General features: G+C 58.0%; 1 protein-coding gene across 1 annotated transcript in view; it reads right to left on the reverse strand.

Annotated features, from left to right (window-relative positions):
• CROCC (ciliary rootlet coiled-coil, rootletin) overlaps positions 1-17,138 on the reverse strand; it is a 38,664-nt gene extending 21,526 nt beyond the window's left edge. Inside the window, exons 1-16 of the mRNA XM_054579622.1 lie at positions 17,079-17,138; positions 16,384-16,525; positions 15,071-15,225; positions 10,294-10,479; positions 10,115-10,198; positions 9,980-10,041; positions 9,731-9,896; positions 8,665-8,771; positions 6,154-6,390; positions 5,610-5,706; positions 4,868-4,951; positions 4,209-4,448; positions 3,272-3,471; positions 1,954-2,136; positions 921-1,065; positions 109-255 (exon numbers count right to left, since the gene is read on the reverse strand). Coding sequence (XP_054435597.1) covers positions 109-255; positions 921-1,065; positions 1,954-2,136; positions 3,272-3,471; positions 4,209-4,448; positions 4,868-4,951; positions 5,610-5,706; positions 6,154-6,390; positions 8,665-8,771; positions 9,731-9,896; positions 9,980-10,041; positions 10,115-10,198; positions 10,294-10,479; positions 15,071-15,225; positions 16,384-16,525; positions 17,079-17,138 — 2,295 coding nt within the window. The remainder of the gene's footprint in view (positions 1-108; positions 256-920; positions 1,066-1,953; positions 2,137-3,271; positions 3,472-4,208; positions 4,449-4,867; positions 4,952-5,609; positions 5,707-6,153; positions 6,391-8,664; positions 8,772-9,730; positions 9,897-9,979; positions 10,042-10,114; positions 10,199-10,293; positions 10,480-15,070; positions 15,226-16,383; positions 16,526-17,078) is intronic.
• Between the last annotated feature and the right edge of the window lie 811 nt (positions 17,139-17,949).

The following is a 17,949-nucleotide window of genomic DNA, read 5'->3' on the forward strand; positions in this document are numbered from 1 at the left end:
ACAGGAAGGCAGGGTGTGGACTGAGGCTGGGCCTGGGATGCCTAGTGGGGTCTCCGAATGGGGGGCACAGGTGGGAGAAGCAGGTGGGCCCGCTGGCACGTGGCATACCTGGGCAACGAGGTGGTTCAGACCCAGCTTGTCCTGGGCAAGGCTCTCGTTGAGGGCACTCAGCTTGGACAAGGAGTCCCGCAGAGAGGCCTCCTCCGCTCTCAGTTTGGTCATTGAGAGTTCGAGGTCCAAGCGGCCAGCCTCAGCCTGCAGCGTCAGGAACAGGGCAGCCAGGGACAATCAGGCGGGGAAAGATGGAGGATAGGGAGGGAGACGGGGAAGGGTGGGAAAAGATGTGCAGAGACATGGAGAGATGGGGAGAGGGAAGACGGGGGTTGGGGGCAAAACAAGAAGAGACAGAGAGACAAGACCCTCAGAAACAGGGTAGGGGGGACGAGGGAGACAAAAGATGAGACAGAAAGTCTCTGCAGAAGGTCTACTGCCCCCGAGGCTACTTAAAACAGGCTGCACACCTGAGCTGTGCAGAGCAGGGCCAGGGGGTCCCCCGGAGGGGGATCTAGGGTGGCCCTGCTCAGGGCCTAGACTCCAGGGAGTGGGGCAGATACTTGCCAAGGACCATGCCCCAACTCTTACAGGCCCCAGGCCTGTGTCCAGTGATGGGACAAGATGACCTAAACTACAGGCATTGCCCCAGGCATCTGGAAAAGCAGGGATATGACCACCAATAGAGGTCAATTCACCCATGGCTGGGATCAGAGGTCAGTTTGTGGCCCGGGTCAAAGGTTAGCCTGAGTCTAGAAGGCAGCGGTCCATCTGTGGCCAGGGTCGGAGGTCAGCCTGAAACAGGGGTGCGTCTGTGGCCAGAGTGAGAAGGTTTGGGGCCTAGTGGTGGGGGGCAAACAGGGACACACCTTGGTCAGCGCCTCGGCCACCTCGGCCTTCTCGGCCTGCAGCATGTCCCGCTGCAGCGCGGCACAGCTCAGCGCCTCCCTCACCTCCACCAGCTCCTTTGCCAGCCCCGAGCGCTTCACTTCCAGCTGCTCGAGTTGTCTAACGCTGTGGGGCAGAGTAGGGGGGGCGGGTGCCCATGTTACTTCCCTGCCCCACGGCTCCCGCAGCCAGACCCTCCGGAGCAGGCTGGGGGCAGGCCTGAGGCAGGGGCCCTGTGGGCAAGAGCGTCACCACAAGGACAACCAGAGCCACAGCCTTTGGGCTCTGTGACTCGAGGTCTCAGTTTTCACATCTGCAAAATGAGGGCCAGCACCTTGTGAAGTTGTTGTAAGGATACACAACTTAGCTAAAGATACACGACATACTTGAAATAGCGCCTGACATAGCTCCCCAAGGGCCTTTAGAGCTGAGAATAATGCCCACTACCACCATGTCCTGGACGTCATTGTGACTTATGTCTCAGAGAAGTAAGGTGTGTGGGTGGTTAAGGGGTTAGCTCTTCACAGAACGAGAGGCAGAATGCTTGGGTTCAAATTCTGGCTCTTTTTTACTAACTCGCTGTGACCTTGGGGAAGTTACATGACTTCTCTGTGCCCCAGTTTCACCATCCATAAAATGGGGCCAATAATAGCTCCTACATCATAGAATTATCGTGAGGGTTAAATATGATGATGTAATTGCTTAAAATGATATCTGGCGCTTAGCAGTATTAGTATTACTATTATTACTGTAACTTAAAAAAATTAATATTACTACTGGTATTTTAGTTATTGTTGTTATTATCGTCCACACCGCACCTCCTACCAGTCCTCGGATCCCAGGTTAGTGCCGATACCTCGCTGAGCCTCCGCTTACCGTTGGAGGGGCACCTTGGGGACTTCAAGATGGCAGGAGGCCCAGGACACAGCTGGTGCCCTCTGGCCTCCAGGGACACTGTCAGGGGCCCCAAGGCCCATTCAAGCGGCCCTGGCAGGGAGGCCAGAAGCTGCTCACCTACGTTCGAGCTCCCTGCGTGTCCGTGCACCGTCCTGCATTGTGTCCTCCCGCTCTTCCTCCAGCTGGTTCCGCTGGCGCCGCAGTTCCTCCTGTGTCGCCTGCAGCTTCTCGCGCTCCTGCCGCAGCTCCTCAGCCTGCTGCTGGGCCACCTGCAGGCTCTGGGCCAGGCTGTCCTTCTCCCTGCAGGACCAGGAAAGAGGGAGCTGGAGGGGATGCTGGGGCTGCTCCCAGCGGGGAAGATGGCCACGCTGCTTAGATGTGAGCCACATGCTCCGCCCACTAAGGCACCTGCCTCCAGGAAGCCTTCCCTGACCATGCCCATGGCCGTCTCTTTCATCTACATACCCCTGAAACTGGCTCTTCCTGGCAGAGGGAACCTTCCCTTCCTTCTCCCCCAAAATGCCCAATTAGGGGCCCAGGGGAACGGATGGAGGCAGTGGCATTACCTTTCAGCATGCCACCAGGTTGAAGGGGTTAGGCTCCTGGGACAAGGGGGCAATTTTGCTGCCAGCTTGCTAGTCCACATGGCCAGTAGGTGCTTCTACAGCGCTCCCCGCTACCTCGTCCCTCCATGCTGGGAGGCCCTACGTAGCTGGGACTCTCCAGATCTCACAGGTTCCTGCTGCATGGGCTGGCAGCACGTGGCAGCCAGGACGGAACAGGGTGGCAGCGGCAGATGGGAATCTGACAGTTTGCAGGGCGCTGTCATTTTCCCAACTCCAGCAGTGACAAGGAATGGAGGGAGGGGGGTCTCTTTCTGAGTCAGCTAGGGTTTCCAGCCAGACTTAAGATTGATGATTGCCATATCCTTCACTGTCCCACCTCGTCACTTGAAGTGGCAACCCTTAAGCATCGTAAATATGAAGGCGAGCAGTAGGTACAACATGATATTAAGTAAAAATAGTAGAATGTAAAGTGAGGTGTTCACTGTGACTACAGCAATAGGAAAAGCCCTCTCCTTCCAAGGCAGGAGAAGCACTGGTTTTGCTCTCAGTTCCAATGGCTATCCCTGGCCACATGGCTGTGTGAGCTTGGAAAAGCCGCTCAACCTCAGGGCAGCAGGGGTTCTGAACTGCAGGAGTTTGGCAGAAAGATTAATTGGAGATAATACGTGTAAAATGCTTGGCAGTGAGCCTGGCACACAGTAGGTATACAGGAAACGTTGGCTACCTCGCTACCTCACTGCCAAGAAACACACAAAAATAGCCAGTTATGACCATATTGGTGCAAATCCACATGCTTACAAGCCCGGGCTGGCGTTGGGCCCAGACACTGGTTTATTCTCCAGGGCCCCCACCTCTGACCTCCCTGGCACCTGCTCAGGAGGTCCATGGCATTCCGCAGACGCTGGGCCTCGCGCTGGGCATCCTCCTGGGCTTGGGCGGCCCCATCGGTCTTGTCCCGCAGGCGCTGCAGCTGTTCCTCCAGGGCACGGCGCTCACCCTCGCTGTCGCTAAGCTGCTTCCGCAGCGTGCCCAGCAGGTCCTGGCTGGCCTCGTAGCGCCCACGCATGTCCTGTGACATGGGGACCACTGAGTCTGGGGGAGCCCTAGGAAGCCCTCAGAGCAACCTGCTACTCCCTGTTGGTTCCAGGGATGCACACCAGCCTACCCGGCGGCCTAGGCCTCACACAGGAGAGTGGGGCTAACTGCCCAAGACTAGCTTTCCCCTCCCCTTCGCTGTGCCCTCACCACCACCTCTTTGGGCCCATCACCAGAGCTCTGAGTCTCCATCTCCCCAGCAACTGTGACCTAAGACCCCAGGATACCAGACAAACCACCCAGCACGCTCCACCTGGGTTCTGACCACCTCAGGACTCCACCCCTAGACTCCTCTCGGCTCCTAGTTCCCAAGCTCCCCTCATCCTAGGCAGACTTCTCCTCCGAGGCCTTTTCCCAGGGTCCTAGCTCTCTCTGTCCTGTAAAGGAACTTCATCTCTCTGTACCAGGGAGCTCCCTCCCCATGCTCCACCCCCAGCTGCCCAAGCCCCTCCCACTCTGGGCTCAGATTCTACCCGGGAGCTCTCAGCCAGCTCTCAGCCACCTCCCGGCTGCCTCCCAGCCACCTCTGTGGATCCTGACTCCCACCGCCCTTTCTCAGAGCTCTAATCCTCAGGTTCCTCCCCTATTACACTGGCTCCACCCCAGGGCTGCCCAAGGTCCAATCCAGGGCTTAGGTTGCATCCCAGGATGCTCAGGCCCCAGCCCAGGCTGTCCAAACCCCTCCCCCAGGACGCTCAGGCCTCTTCCTACCTGGACCTGTAGCTGGCGCTTGTGCAGGGCGGAGTGGATCAGGGCGAGCACAGAGGAGTCGGAGCAGGCTGGGGACGGGCCTCGGCGCGGGGAGCGGCCGCGGCCAGGCGCGGGCGAGGAGCGCCGCGGCGGGGACGGGGTCCGGGGGCCCGAGAGCCCCCGAAGACTGCCATCTGACACATCGGCAGTGTGCTCAGAGCCGCTCAGCTGGATGCCGCTCTCCATGTCCGACAGAACGGCCTGAACGGGGCGGGTAGGGAGCAGAAAGAGGGCACATAAGCCCAGGTGCAGCAATGGGGCCGCGGGGGCCACGTGTCCAGCTTCATCCCAAAGCCTGTGGCACATCCCAAGCTCCCTTCCTACAAATCTTCCTGATTCCACTTCCACTATCTCACAGCCCTCTGTCCCCCAGGAAAGGCCTCCCACGTACTGCGAAGGCAACCTGCACCCTTTCTCACAGACGGCCCTCAACCTGCGGTACCTCTCACAGGTGGAGGGGAGGTGGGGAGGGGTCCCCCAGGTTCTGCAATGACTTACAGTTCTGCTCAAGGCCAGCAAGGGACGTGGTGTTCCCTGGACTGCCTGGCCTTGCCCTGCCCAGGGCTCCCACTGCTCTGGACTCTCCCGGCTCCCGCCCACCTCACACCTGTGCCTCACACCTGTGCCAGGTCTCGCAGGGTCTGCTGCAGCCCTTCCCCCTCCTCTGTCTCCAGGGCCGCCTGCTCCTGGAGCTGCAGGGATTCCTGGAGTGGTATTGAAGAGACAGGGAGAGTGGGTGGTCAGCATCTCTGCCCGAATCCGAAACTCACTCACCTCCCTCCCTGGCCTTCCAGTCATCAGGTGGCCTCAAGGCCATGACCATAGTCCAGCCCCTTGGTAGACCTCAGTGCAACCCCAGTGCCCTGTACAGACTAGGCCCAGAGAAGTGCAGTGTCCCACCTGAGGTCACACAGCCTAGTGGGGGAGAGCTGGACATATAACCTGGCCTGGCCCCACACAGAAGGATGACCAACCCAGGCAGTAGCTTTGAGGAGTGTCCCTCTGCTGGGGAGGCAGCTGAGCTCCAAGAGAAAGAGCCCCAGGCCAGCAGGTTAAGGCATGACGAGCTCAGGTTCCAACTCCCCAGCTTCCTGGCTCTGAGCCTCTGGACAAGTGTTTCCCCATGGGCCTGGGATAACTCATCTGTATGATGGGGTCGTGCTACCGGGCTGCTGGCAGGATGAAATGGGATAAAGGAGGCGAGTGTGCCCACACTGAGCCTGGCACATACTAAGTGCTCAATTAATTGGGGATGCTACAGCTTGAGTGGGATAATCCCCACCAGAGGGCCAAGCAGCCCAGCCCTCTGCCTGTGTCCCTGGACCTGGGCAGGGCCACATCCCAAGGGGAGCTGCATCTCACCAGGGCCTCAAGCTTCTCCGTAAGGGCCTTGTTGACCTGATCCTTCTCCAGATTCTGGTTCTGAAGGCGCTGCACTGTCTGGGCCAGCTCGGTCACTCTGGAGGCAGGGGAGCAGCAGAGGTGAATGGGAGACCCTCCCCAGCTTGTCCTCCAGCTCTCCAGCTCTGTGTCCTATGAGCTTCCCTAAACCTGAGGCAGGGGCCCTAGGATTCGCCTCCCTAGTTGTATGACTTTGAGCAAGTCACTTCTCTCTGGGCCTCAGACTTCTCATCTGTAAATGAGAACGAGGTTGCCACCCCCTTTACCTCTGGGAGAGCATTCTGGGACTCTCTGGCTAGGCTGTAGGAGCTGGGAGCTTTTCGCATCAGACGCTGAACTGCTTGCCATGTGCCCTGGACAAGCGCCCCCAGAATCTCAGTCTCCCACTCCACCGAGCGGGGTGCCAGCAGCGGAATACAGGCTGAGCTCAGGCAGGGGAAAGGCCCGTCCCCAGTGAACACACCCCCTCCTCCCTGGCCTCACATGGTACATACCAGGCACCCACCTGGCATTGAGGTCGGCCTTGTCCAGGTCGCTTCGCATCTGCAGCTGGGCCAGGCCCTCCTCCTGGAGCACCTTGTCCCGCAGCTGCTCCTCCAGCTGGGCCTGCAGCAGCGCCTGCTTCTCCAGGGCCGCCTCGGCCCGGCTCTCGGCCAGCCGCAGGCCCGCGCTCAGCCCCAGGCCCGCTTCCTGGACGGCTCGTGAGGTCCGGGACAGCTCCCCTGCCAGCTGCAGCAGGTCTCTGGTGCGGAGAACACAAGACAGGGATGGGGTGGGGATGGGCTCCCGAGTGTCAATTAAAACGGCACTGGAATGCCATTTGTCACTGGCGGGGGGGAAAGTTATGTCACACACGTGAGTGTGGGTGAGACTATGGGCGAAGAGCCCGTCCCCCACACTGCTAGCGGGAGGGTAACCACAAGGAGGGCAGTGATAAAGAGCTCTGAAAATTACAACGGATCAGCTCTTCGACCCGCCAACTCCACTTCGAAGAATTTATCCTATAGAGATGCTCCAACACATGGAAAATGCCCCATGTATAAGGTGCAGCATTGCTCAGGTAAGAAATATTGGTGGCAACCTAAATGGCCGGCAAAAGGGGACAGCTCTCAAATAAATCATGATACGTCCGTTCCATGGACTACTCTGAAGCTGAGAAAATGAATGGGGAAGCTCTCCGGAGCCTGAAAGGGAGCCGCCTCCCCGTCAGAACTCAGTTACAACTATGAGGTAAAGCAAGCCTCTTCAAGAACCATAAAGATGGAATTCTACCAATAGCATATGAAAGGGGGTGTGAGTGCGTGTGTGTGTGTGTGAGATCTGCCATATTTGCTTGTACAAAATAATCCTGGAAGGTCATTTAGGAAAGTGACAGGTCGCACTTCTCGCCTCCAGGAGGGGAAAGGAGTGTCTGAGGCCAGAGGAGGGAGGGGGACTTTTCACGGCGCACCCTTTTGTATCTTAAACCTTGTGCGTATGAGTTATTCGAAAGTAAGTTATTAAAATTGCAAATGCTAATTAAAATACATCACATAGGTTAAATCCCCTCCTTTCCTGAATGAACTGTACCACGGTGCACCTAAGATAAGGAGAGGAAGTGCCTCATTAAGGAAGAATTCCAAGTACTACGTGAAGGAGTGGCAGAGGGAGAGGATCTCAGTCTTGCAACCTTGGATGAACGTCTGGGCCTTGGCATTGAGCGTCTGCGGCTGCCAGTGCACAAAGAGACACCCAGGCATGCAGGGCCTGCTGATGAAAGAGCACTCAGCCCTTCTGAAGAAGTCTTGGGAAAAAAATACAAAAACAAAAACAAAAAACAAAAGAAACAAACAAAAACCTGAACCTGAGTCTGATCAAGTCTTAAATCCAACATCCACTTTACAGGAAATACAGGGGACAAGGTGTTAAGTGACACCACAGATCCAGACTGTGGGAATCTCTTAGAACTGTCCCAGTTTCCTGACCAGATAAAAGAAATTTAAAGGACAAATCAACCCATCACATTTTGCGAACATCTTTGGATCCAGATTCAAACAAACTGTAAAGACAAAAAGTGAAGCAAACTATCTGTGACGTCGATGAGCCCAATGGAAATTTCGACACATTGAATAGTTGATGATTTTAACAGAAGATCATTAATTAAACAGATTTTTAATGTAAAAAAGGAAACAAATCGGTCTCCCTTCCTCTGGGCTCTCCCATAGGCTCACCCGCTACAGAACAAGCAGGACCAAGCCTCCCCGCTGGGGGCGAGCCTCCGAGCTCTCCTTTGCCCCCACACCTCCCTTCGCCTGCCTTTCCCGCCAACCCGGCCAGCTGCCATTTTCTCCCACCTCCGAGCCTTTGCTCAGCTGTGTCCTCTGCCTGGACTGGCCCAGCTCTGCCAGGTCCGGGTTAAAATCCTACCTCTCCCTGGAGGTCAGTGCAAACCCCACCTCTTCTATGAGGAGCATTTTTCTGACCTCCTCTCCTCCCTCCCATCCTCCTGAGCATTTGGGACATTCTCTGTTCTACTCTCACATCACTCACATAAACTCAATTCCTCGGGTTAGAATTTGTGGGATCTATTTCTTTTCATCACTAGAGGTGGTAAGGTCCTTGGTAGCAGAACCTGAATATTCTAGGGGATTAAAAGCAGGTGCTGGAAATTCTGACTCAGCCACTTAACTGCTGCATGGCCTTGGGAAGGTCACTCTACCTCTCCGAGCCCCAGTGTCCTCATCTGTAAAATGGGAACTATTTATAGTTCCCACCCAACAGACGCTGTGGATGTGAAATGAAATGAAATGTACAAAGAGCTTATTAACTCAGCGGAAACACCTAGTAAATGCCGACCGCCATGACCATGGTAAGATTTCATTATTACTACTTGCTTCCGCATCTCCAAGGGCCTGGCACACAGTGGGTGTGTTGGGTTGGACCGAGTTGCGTTGAATTCAACTTGAAAAGCTGGGTTATCCCCCAGCTGCTGCTGCAGCGTCTCCCCAAGCCACCCCCTTCGCCGGCCAGGCCTCACCTCTCAGTGGACAGCTTGACCTCGCTGACCAGCCGCCGGAGCCCCACGACCTGCCTCCAGAGAAGGAGCAGGCGGCTGTGCTCGTTGCTGAAGTAGGCGTTGAAGGACTGGAGGGGAGACAGGCTGAGTGAGGAGCTGGAGGGAGGGCCACCTGCTCCCTCCTCAGCTCTGACCATCTCGGAGGCACGGGGGCCCAGGGGGTCTTCCTGTTGGCCAGGCCCCAAGCCTCCCTCTGGCACAGGGAAATGGGTTTCAATGCCTCTACCAGCTGCAAGAGGCAGCGAGAAAGGGCAGCAAGTTCTGGCACCTGAGTTTGCATCCCAGCCACATCACTGGGCAGGCTATTGAAGCTCCCTTTAAAAGGAGGACAGCAACACCTACCACATTCGGTTTCTATAAGAACTAGCAGCCCTGACTGGTGTGGCTCAGTGCAATGAGCACCGGCCTGCCAACCAAAGGGTTGCCGGTTCGATTCCCAGTCGGGACACATGCCTGGGTTGCAGGCCAGGTCCCTGGTTGGGGATGTGTGAGAGGCAATTTGTCGATATATCTCTCACACATCAATGTTTCTCTCCCTCTCCTTCTCCCTCCCTTCCCCTCTCTCTAAGAATAAATAAATAAAATCTTTAAAGAAAGAGCAGAGAAAGCAAACACCTAGCACAAGGTACATGCTAATCAAGGCCAACTACTTTATTTTTATTTTTTGAAAGATTTACTTATTTTTTAAAAGGGTAAAGAAAGGAGAGAAACATCAATATGTGAACGATATCTCGACTGGTTGTTTTTCGCATGCACCCACATGGGGACCTGGCCTGCAAACCCAGCCATGTGTCCTGACAGGGAATCAAACTGGTGACCTTTCGGTTTGCAGGCCGGCATTCAATCCACTGAGCCACAAAAGCCAGGGCAAGGCCAACTATTACTATGACAACTACTGACCTCTCCTAAAGGGCGCAGCTGGCCAACAGAGCCCTCCTGCTCCTTTTCCTGAAGTCCGAGTCCTCACCTCTCATGTCAGGCTGGACCCACAAGGCCCCCACTGGCCTCCCAGTACCCCCATACCCACCTCCTCCTCACGCCTCCATGCCGCCTCCCGCTGTTCCAGCTCCTTGCGACTGCGTGTCCAGTCGCTGGTCACCTTGCGTATGTCCTCACTCAGCACCTGATTGGCTGAACTTGCCTGGTCCAGCTGCTCTCGGAGCATAGCATTCACCTGGGCCAGGCTGCTGCTCCTGGGTGGGACAAAGAGGGACCAGTGGGCTCGGGGCTGGGTAGGACCACCCTGCCAGCCACGGCCTTTCCCTGCTGCACCCACCTCTGCTGCTCCTCCTCCAGGCGGATGAGGGTGCTCTCCAGGTCTCGGCTGTGCTCTGTGTCCTGGGCAGGAGGAGTGGGCATCAGGTTAGGCAACTGGCAGGAAGGGCCTGCCCTGCTCTGCTCTGGTACCCACCCTCAGCCGCTGCTGCTCCAGCTCTGTGGACCTCTCCAACAGCTGCTGCTCCAGCTCCGAACACTTCTTTTTGTACTGGAGAATCTGGGGATGGGTGAGGAGCGCATAGTAAGCCCTGTGGTCGAGGCAGGGCAAGGTGAGCACAGGGGTAGGCAGAAGCAGGAGTGGGCGGCCCTGACCTTGGCCTGCAGCCGCTGCACGAGCTGGGCCTGCCGCTGCTGGCCCTCCTGGTAGGCCTGCAGCTTTCGCCGGTAGGAGGCCTGCTCCTCCTGCAGCTGCCTCCGCAGCTCCACGCTTTGCCGCACCAGCCCCCTGGGCTCCTGCGTTTCCAGCTCCCCAGACTCCAGCCGCACAGCCTGCTCCAGCTGCAGGGAAGGGCCCTGGGTGAGAGTTCTGGGCCTCCAGGGAAGGCAGGCACAGGACTCTGCAGGGGGTGCCAGGCTAGGCCCAGACCCACAATGCCTTTCAGGCACATTCAGGCAAGCCCAGGACACAACGCAGCAAGGCATAGGCCAATGCAGCCGTGCATGGACAAACAGACAGGGCAGGCATGGACAGACGACGGTGCATGCGTGGAATGGACACATTCAGGTGGGCCCACAAACGTGAGCATGCAAAACACAAAGATGCATCTGGGGGTAAACCATAGAGGCTCCGGGTGCGCTGTGAGCCTCTCTGCAAAAACAACTAGCCCTGCTGTGGTTGATGATTATTAGATCCAGATCCATGCCCACGCTCCCCACCCCCACCCCAAGAGAGCTCAGGAAAGCCTGGATTTTTGCTTCCCGTTGTATCTTAGGCCTAGAAGTATTAGTGGCATGTTTGTTGAGATCATGAGTTAATGGCATAAGCACGTGTAAATACATTCAAACAGAGGCATCGACACACGCATGCATATTAAACTTAGAGACCTACACACACACACACAGCACACAGGTGGTGTCAACCACCCCCAGGGTGACACAGACAAACTCCTCAACCAGCCCCCACTTCCCAGATACGCAGCGCTCAGATTTGCAAGAGGTGTGCACGGAGGTTCTAACACACCGCATGGCTTATTAACACCCTGCACCCCAGCCCGGCCGCAGGCCCCACCTCTCCCGGACCTCACGGGAAGCGTCTGCTCTCAGGGCCCTTCCTCCTCCCCCAGGCGGCGGGCAGCCCCTTCACAGTCAGACCCTGTGGGCAGAGGAAGGGTGCCTGCCTGGCTCTGCTGCCCCCACTAGCCTTGGAACCCCCCAGCCTCTTTAGGCGCTTACTGGTCCCAGGGAGGCCCTCGGCCTCCTCCACCTGTTGAGGAGGGAACTAAGGACGCGAGGACTAACACAAGAGTGACAGTGAAAAGGGAGAGCCAACGGGACAAGAGCCCAGCCCAGCAGACTCTGACACCGGCTATAGCCGCCACCTACAGCCTGGGCAGGGCATTCACACGTCCACCCAGGCCGGGTCCTAAGAAAGCCAACGGCAAAGACGGCTCCTCTTACGCACGCTAATGACAGGGCCCAGCCAGGTGAGCAGCAGGTGCAGGTTCCCTCCAGCTGTCCCCTGCATTGACCCAGTACGCCCAGGAGATGCTCAGTGAGCCACTGAGGAAGCTGAAAACAACTTCATCTCTACCTCCCAACCCACCCGCCAGGCACAGCAGGGCAGGGCAGGCACAGCGGCGGGGCAGGGCGGCTTTGGCTGATGGAGCCACCCCCGGGGAGGAGCTGGTGAAGGCTGCTTGCAGGCTTCACCTCACATTGTGGGGAACGTGGGCTGAAGGTGTGAGAGGGGAGGGTTTCTGCCTGGAGGGGGTGCTGCAGGCCCCCATAAGAAGCCCCACCAATTCAGGTGACGGGCAGTGTGCACATCGGAGCGTTCTGGTGACACTGCCAAGGCGCTGAGTGTGGTGGGCATCGACGTGGGTGTGTCCCACGCTGTGAGTGGGGAGTGTTTTGTCACGTGTCTCCACCTGGGGCCCTGTGGGTCTCTGTGACGGGGCCTTCACGGGGACCTGAGAGAGGTGGTGCCTGCAGTCATAGGTCTACGTTGTGGGGCAGGCATGGGAACGTCTGCGTGTACCGTTGTGTGCAAGTGCTTGTAGGTCTGTGTGCACAACCTTTAAGTGGGTGAGCGTGGGGAGTGTGTCTGGACTCTGCATGTGCCTGTGGCGTGCATGTCGGCGACACCATGCTTTGTGCACCTGTGCGTACCTCTATTGTGTGTGTCCACCAGATGTGAAGCAACGTGCTGTGCTGTCTCGAGAACGGGCACGTCGTGGTGCTGTGGCTGTGCATCTGGGTGACACGTTCCACACCTGGGTGGCACTGGGTGTCTGGATGCGGGTGCAGCTTCTGCGGTGGTGAGCTTGTTTCTGTGTGGTACGTTTCATGCGCCTGTGTGTGTGTCTGTGTAGGGTCTGAGGGTGTCCAGTGCAGTGCGTGTTTTACACAACTGTTTGGACCAGGTGCTGTTTGCTTCTGTGGCTTAGAAGAGCTTGGGCAGTCGCTGGAGACGCCATCTGCTTCCCCAGGGCCCTGGCTGGGCAGGGCCACTCCCAGCCATACCCCACCCCTTTCCACAGACCTCACCCCTCACAAAACAGCCTTTCAATTTTACTTGTAATTCAAAAGGCAAGGAGGGTGTCACCAAGCTGGGATGAAAGAAGTTTACTGTCTCCCCTAGCAACCGCTGCCCTAGTACCCTTATTATTCGAGTCACTCTGTCCAGGTTGCCATGGACACGGGGAGCCCAGGGGGTCCACCCTGTGGAGCACAGGGGGCGTGGCTACTCCCTCCTTCCCATCCCAGCTGCCTCACCCAACACCTGCTCCTCAGGGACAGGAAGAATGGGAGGGAGGGGCTCCACAGGGACCCTGAAGGCCTCCTTCTGAACTTGGAGGTGGTCACTGGGCGCCCCTGCCTCATTTTCCCTACATGCAATCAACAGGACACAGATCCTGACCTCACTTCCACTTTCCCAGGGATGCTGTGGGGTTTACAGTCAGGACGACCTCACTGACTGCCCCCCCCAACCCAGCCCACATGCAACAGTCACGGCCACAGGGGCAGGCCCTGTCATCTGCGGCACAGGGACAAGTGGGCAGCAGGGAGGGAGAGTGCCACAGGACCTCAGAGCCCAGACCGGGGCCTCATCCCAGCTCCACAGCTGACCTTGGGCCTATCACACCCATCCCTGGGCCTGTTCTCCCATCTGCAATAGGGTGACCTCCAGGCTCTGCTGTTCTCTGGGGACTGACCCTATACCCCCCGGGAAAGGCCTGGGGGTCATTCTCATCCAGTCCCTGCCTCCAGGTGGGGCTGCGCTGACCCCATCTCAGACAGAGGACAGTCAAGCTCCAGGCTCACTCTGCAAGTTACGCAGGGGCGTCCCTGACCACAGGATGGAATTTTCTAGAATTTAACGCAGACCCCCTTCTCCTATGCTGTGGTCCCATCCCCAGCAGCTGTCCCAGCAGAAACAGGATTTGTCGCCTCCCACCTCTTCTTCCCTTCTCTCACCAGCCAGGGGGCCAGTGCAGGCTTCACTGTCAGCCAGAAGCTGGCATTTAAGAGGTAACCCCCTGCCCACCTCCCACGAGCCTGGCACTGTGCCAGGGGCCAAAAGATGAGAGGTTTAAACGGGGAGGGGGTTGGCTCAGCAATGTGGAACTTGGGCCAGTCCGCCCTCCACACCCCCTGCAAACCCTGGGAAAACTAGCTCTGAGCTGTCCCCAGTGCTGGGAGCCACTGCAGGCTCCCCACCCTGGTCCTCTGCAAGTCCCAACAAGCCAGGGGCTCGTCTGGGCAGGCAGACACCAGGACACATGCATAACCTACAGTCACACTCAAAAAAGCACATCCCCCTTCCCAACAGGGGTAGGCAAGCCCCTGCAAGAACAGGTCGGCTCAGGGGTCCTCATACCACACAGGGGACCCTGGGGCAGCTTCAGTCTCCCATTGGCCAGAGTATCATGTCTGAGGTCCTTCCTGCCTCTCAGGCGCCAGCTGCTCCCGTCCCAAAGTCCCAGCCCAATTGTCTCTTCCCCACCCCAAGAAACAAAACCGGAATGCGTAGCCCTGGGCCGGAAGACAAGCGGACTAGCCTTGACTGGCCATGTGACCCCAAGCGCGGGGCTTTCCCTCTCTGAACCTCTGTCATCTCCTATGTTAAATGAGCATCACAATGGTCCCAACCTTGGTGCATCAAATGCAAAGCGCCCAGCACCTATCCTGCAAGAACTGCACGCTCCACAGACCGCAGCTACTATTAGGATTGTTATTAGCATGCACACATCTCCCATCTGCACATATTCTCCTTCCCTCGTCCAACTCCTCCACCAACATTCAGCCACCATCAACTCCCCAGGGTCACCTCCCACGAGCCTGGAGGTCCAAAGAAGACCGTGTACAGAGAACAACTCGCACCCCTGGCCCTGGCCTGCACTGACCTCCTGGCCCAGGCGCCGGGACCCCCTCAAGCCTGCAGCGCCGCTTCCCAGGAATGGGAATCCCATCTGGACCTGCACGCAGGCCTGGCTTCTCCCTGCATGGCTGGGCCTCAGCCCCTACCCCAGTCTGCCCCAGAGCGCAGCTGCTGTTGGGTGAACCCCAAGGCCCAAGGGAGAGAGGGGGATGCCCAGAGACTCAAGGGGTGACAGGGACCTTTGGGGGCCTTACTCTGTGTCCCCCCACCCCTGGGACAGATAGAAATGAAATACTCCTGGTGCCGGGCACTTCATTTCATTAGCTCATTCATTCCTCTGAATTCCACTTTACATGACCGTCCGCACTACAGAAAACAGACGCAGAGAGCACAGTGATTTGCTCAAGGCCATTCAGGCTGGCAGAGCCACAGTCCAAACCCAGGCCAGCCCGAGTCCAGGCCCGCCTTTTGCCCAGAGTGCAGGTCTGCCCCAGCCGTCTCCCCGACCTCCCCGGCCCAGCCTTCAGCCCCCCCACTGCCAGCACCCACCCTCTCGCTGACCGCGTTGTACTTGATGGCCAGCTCATCGCGCTCAGCGCGGCTCTGGGCCAGCAGGTCCTCCACACGGGACAGCTCCTGCTGCAGCAGCTGGTTCTCTTCCTGCAGCGACAGCATCGATGCCATCTCTGTGGCCGACAGTGGGGCTGGAGAGGGACAGCAGGCACACGATTGGCTTCCTCCTGGGTCCCGGGGGACATCCACCCCCTGCAGGTGCCCTACACATCAGTGGAGGCAGGAAGGTGGACCAAGACCCAGGAGGGGCACCTCAGGCCGCACAAACAGAGCTGAAGAACAGGGAGGCAGGCAAAGCGAAGGGCCCAGGGCTGGACTCAGAGTAGACACAACTACAGCTGAAGTGTGGCCCGGCCGGCCCAGGAGGTCCAGGGGGGAGGCTCGGCAGGAGCCAGGAGACAAGGCCCCAAGTTCTAGCTCCTCCTTCTCCAATTACTGCTTTTCTCTGGACCTCAGTTTTGCTGATCTGTAAAATGGGGGTACAGTAACCAGACCTGCCAGACGTGCAGGAAAGCCTGACTTAGGGAAGGGCTTCATGTAACTTCTGAGACCAGGGATCAAGACAGCATAGGTCAGGTTGTGAGCAGCAGAAGGAGGAAGAGGGGGAAAAAAAGGCCAGAGGGAAAAGGAGCCCCATCCCATGGGCTTCCCGTCCACCTAGCCCCACTGGACACATACCATGGGCCTCTAGGCTCTCCCAGCCTGGGCGAGGGCTCTCTAAGTCCCTGTCTGTGGCTCCCAGGGGCCCCAACATCCCTGGTCTCCTAAGAAGGCTGAGGTTGGACAAGGACCATGGCAGGAACACCAGAAACACCACCAAGGAGAGCTGCAAACACTCCAGTTGTGACTGAGTGCGCCCCCTCCTCCCAGACTCTCAAACCACTATTCAGTTGTGAGTGCCTCTGGCCCCATCAGCCTTCCAGCGGCTGGGGCAGTGGGACTTCTGCAAAGCCCTGAGCTAAGCTGAACTGCCCTCCCCTATAATCTCGGGTTCAGCCAGCTCACACATTCCCTGGGAGTGAACAGACCGTTCGGGGTTTAAGTCTTTGCAGCAAGGAGGGGACGCTCAGCCCTGCCTTCTGGCAGCAATGCTTGGGGACCGGTTTAGAGAACTGACACCACGAAGCCTTCCCTTCCTCATCTGTAAAACAGGTCCTTCTATCACAGGGTTGCACCTGCCTCGCAGTGAGGACACAGGGAAGCTGCAGTCACTGTCGCCATCACGACTACTGAGGAGGGGTGTGAGGAGGTCAGACGAGGACAGGGTCTGTGCAGGGGAGGGGTGGTACCTGGGCTCTCAGGCTGGGAGAAGTTCCGGGCGACAACAGCCCTGATGCGGGCGGGCAGGCGGGCGGGCTGGCAGTGCTGGGCCGGGTCCTGCACACTCAGGCCCCTCTCCTGGCCTGGCCCCAGGACGCTGCTCTCCAGTGTCTGTGGGGAAAGAGAGAGGGTCTGAGCGGAACCTGGGACCCTGGGCTCCCTGGCCTGGGCAGGAAGGAGCAAAGTCCTGCTGCCCAAGATGTGTGTGCCCAGGAGACCGTAAGGAAATCCCCCACATGGAGGGGAGTCTGGGTGCTGGAACTGCAAGAAACAAAAAACAAAAAACAACAAAAAGAACATGCCTGTTGGAAAGACACTCTTGGCGTGCCTCCTGCCGGGAAAGGACCCCTCTTTGAGGGCCAGAGAACCAAGCCCCACAGTGGCAGCATGGGAGTACTGGGGACTCCAACCCAGCCCTGACCCAGCTCGGTGAGGATCCCACTGTGCCAACCCTGAAATCTGGGGGGAGGGATGCCCCACGCTCTGCAGGGCACTGGGACAAGGGAGCCACACTAGCTGAGCCCTGCACACCCCTCTACCCAGTCGAGTAGGACTGGGAGCAGCAAACTGGGGCCCCTGTGCACCTCACCACCACTGGACCGCCAGGAAGACCCTATTCCTTCCAGAGCAACTGCATGAGGTGGGCACAGCCCTCAGGACCCACCTGGATAACCGTCTCCAGTGCCAGCTGGGCCTCCAAAGACCCCTCCAGCCCCAAGCTCATGGGGGGAGTCTGTGGGCACCCCTCTCCAGGGCCCCAGACTAGCTCAGTCCACCCAGCTCACCCCACTGCCAGACTGCTGTGCTGAGCACTGGGCAGATTAGGCTGAAATCTGGTGCCCCCATGTGACCACAGGAGTGGGAGGGGCTGGGGAGGGGGAGGGGTGGGAAAGCAGAGGAGGGGAGAGGTGGGAGGCGAGGGAAAGGGAGGGAAGACACAGGATATAGAGGGGCAGGGGAGTGGAGAGGGGAAGAGGTGGGGGAGAAAGGAAAGGGGAAGGATGGAGAGGGGGAAGGGGAGGAAAGGGAGGGGAGGGACTAGGAGGAAAGGACTCCCGGTACACAGGCGCTCGTGCTCTCCCCCCCCACCCCCGCCCCCCCCCCCCCCGCCTCCCTCCCCAACTGCTGGGTCCTAGAGCCCTCCAAGCTCAGGGGCCGGGGGGTCAGCATCCAAGAAACAGGAAAGGCCAGCCAGAGTCCCGAGAGTTTGTTAAGAATATCCAGGGATGGGCAAACTAGGCTTACAGTTGTGGGTATGGAAAACACAGTTTATTCTTCTATTATTATTTATTAATTATTGCATCATTTTCCATACAAACAACTGTAAGCCTACTTTCACCCCAGTCTGTTTATGGGATGCTAGGCGACCTCTCCCACATCAGTGCAGGGCAGGAGCACAGGCTGTGGAATGGCCCAGAACGGGCAAGGAACTGAGCACCCCCCACCCCACCCCCACCCCCTGCTGTGTGCCCCAGGGAAAGCAACAGTGTCTCCCTGAGCCTCAGTGTCCTCGCATAAGACGTGGGTCATATCGG

Source organism: Pteronotus mesoamericanus, unplaced genomic scaffold (assembly GCF_021234165.1).
Source record: "Pteronotus mesoamericanus isolate MK-2021 breed Mesoamerican mustached bat unplaced genomic scaffold, CSHL_Meso_final contig_557, whole genome shotgun sequence".
In the NCBI taxonomy this organism is placed as follows: domain Eukaryota; kingdom Metazoa; phylum Chordata; class Mammalia; order Chiroptera; family Mormoopidae; genus Pteronotus; species Pteronotus mesoamericanus.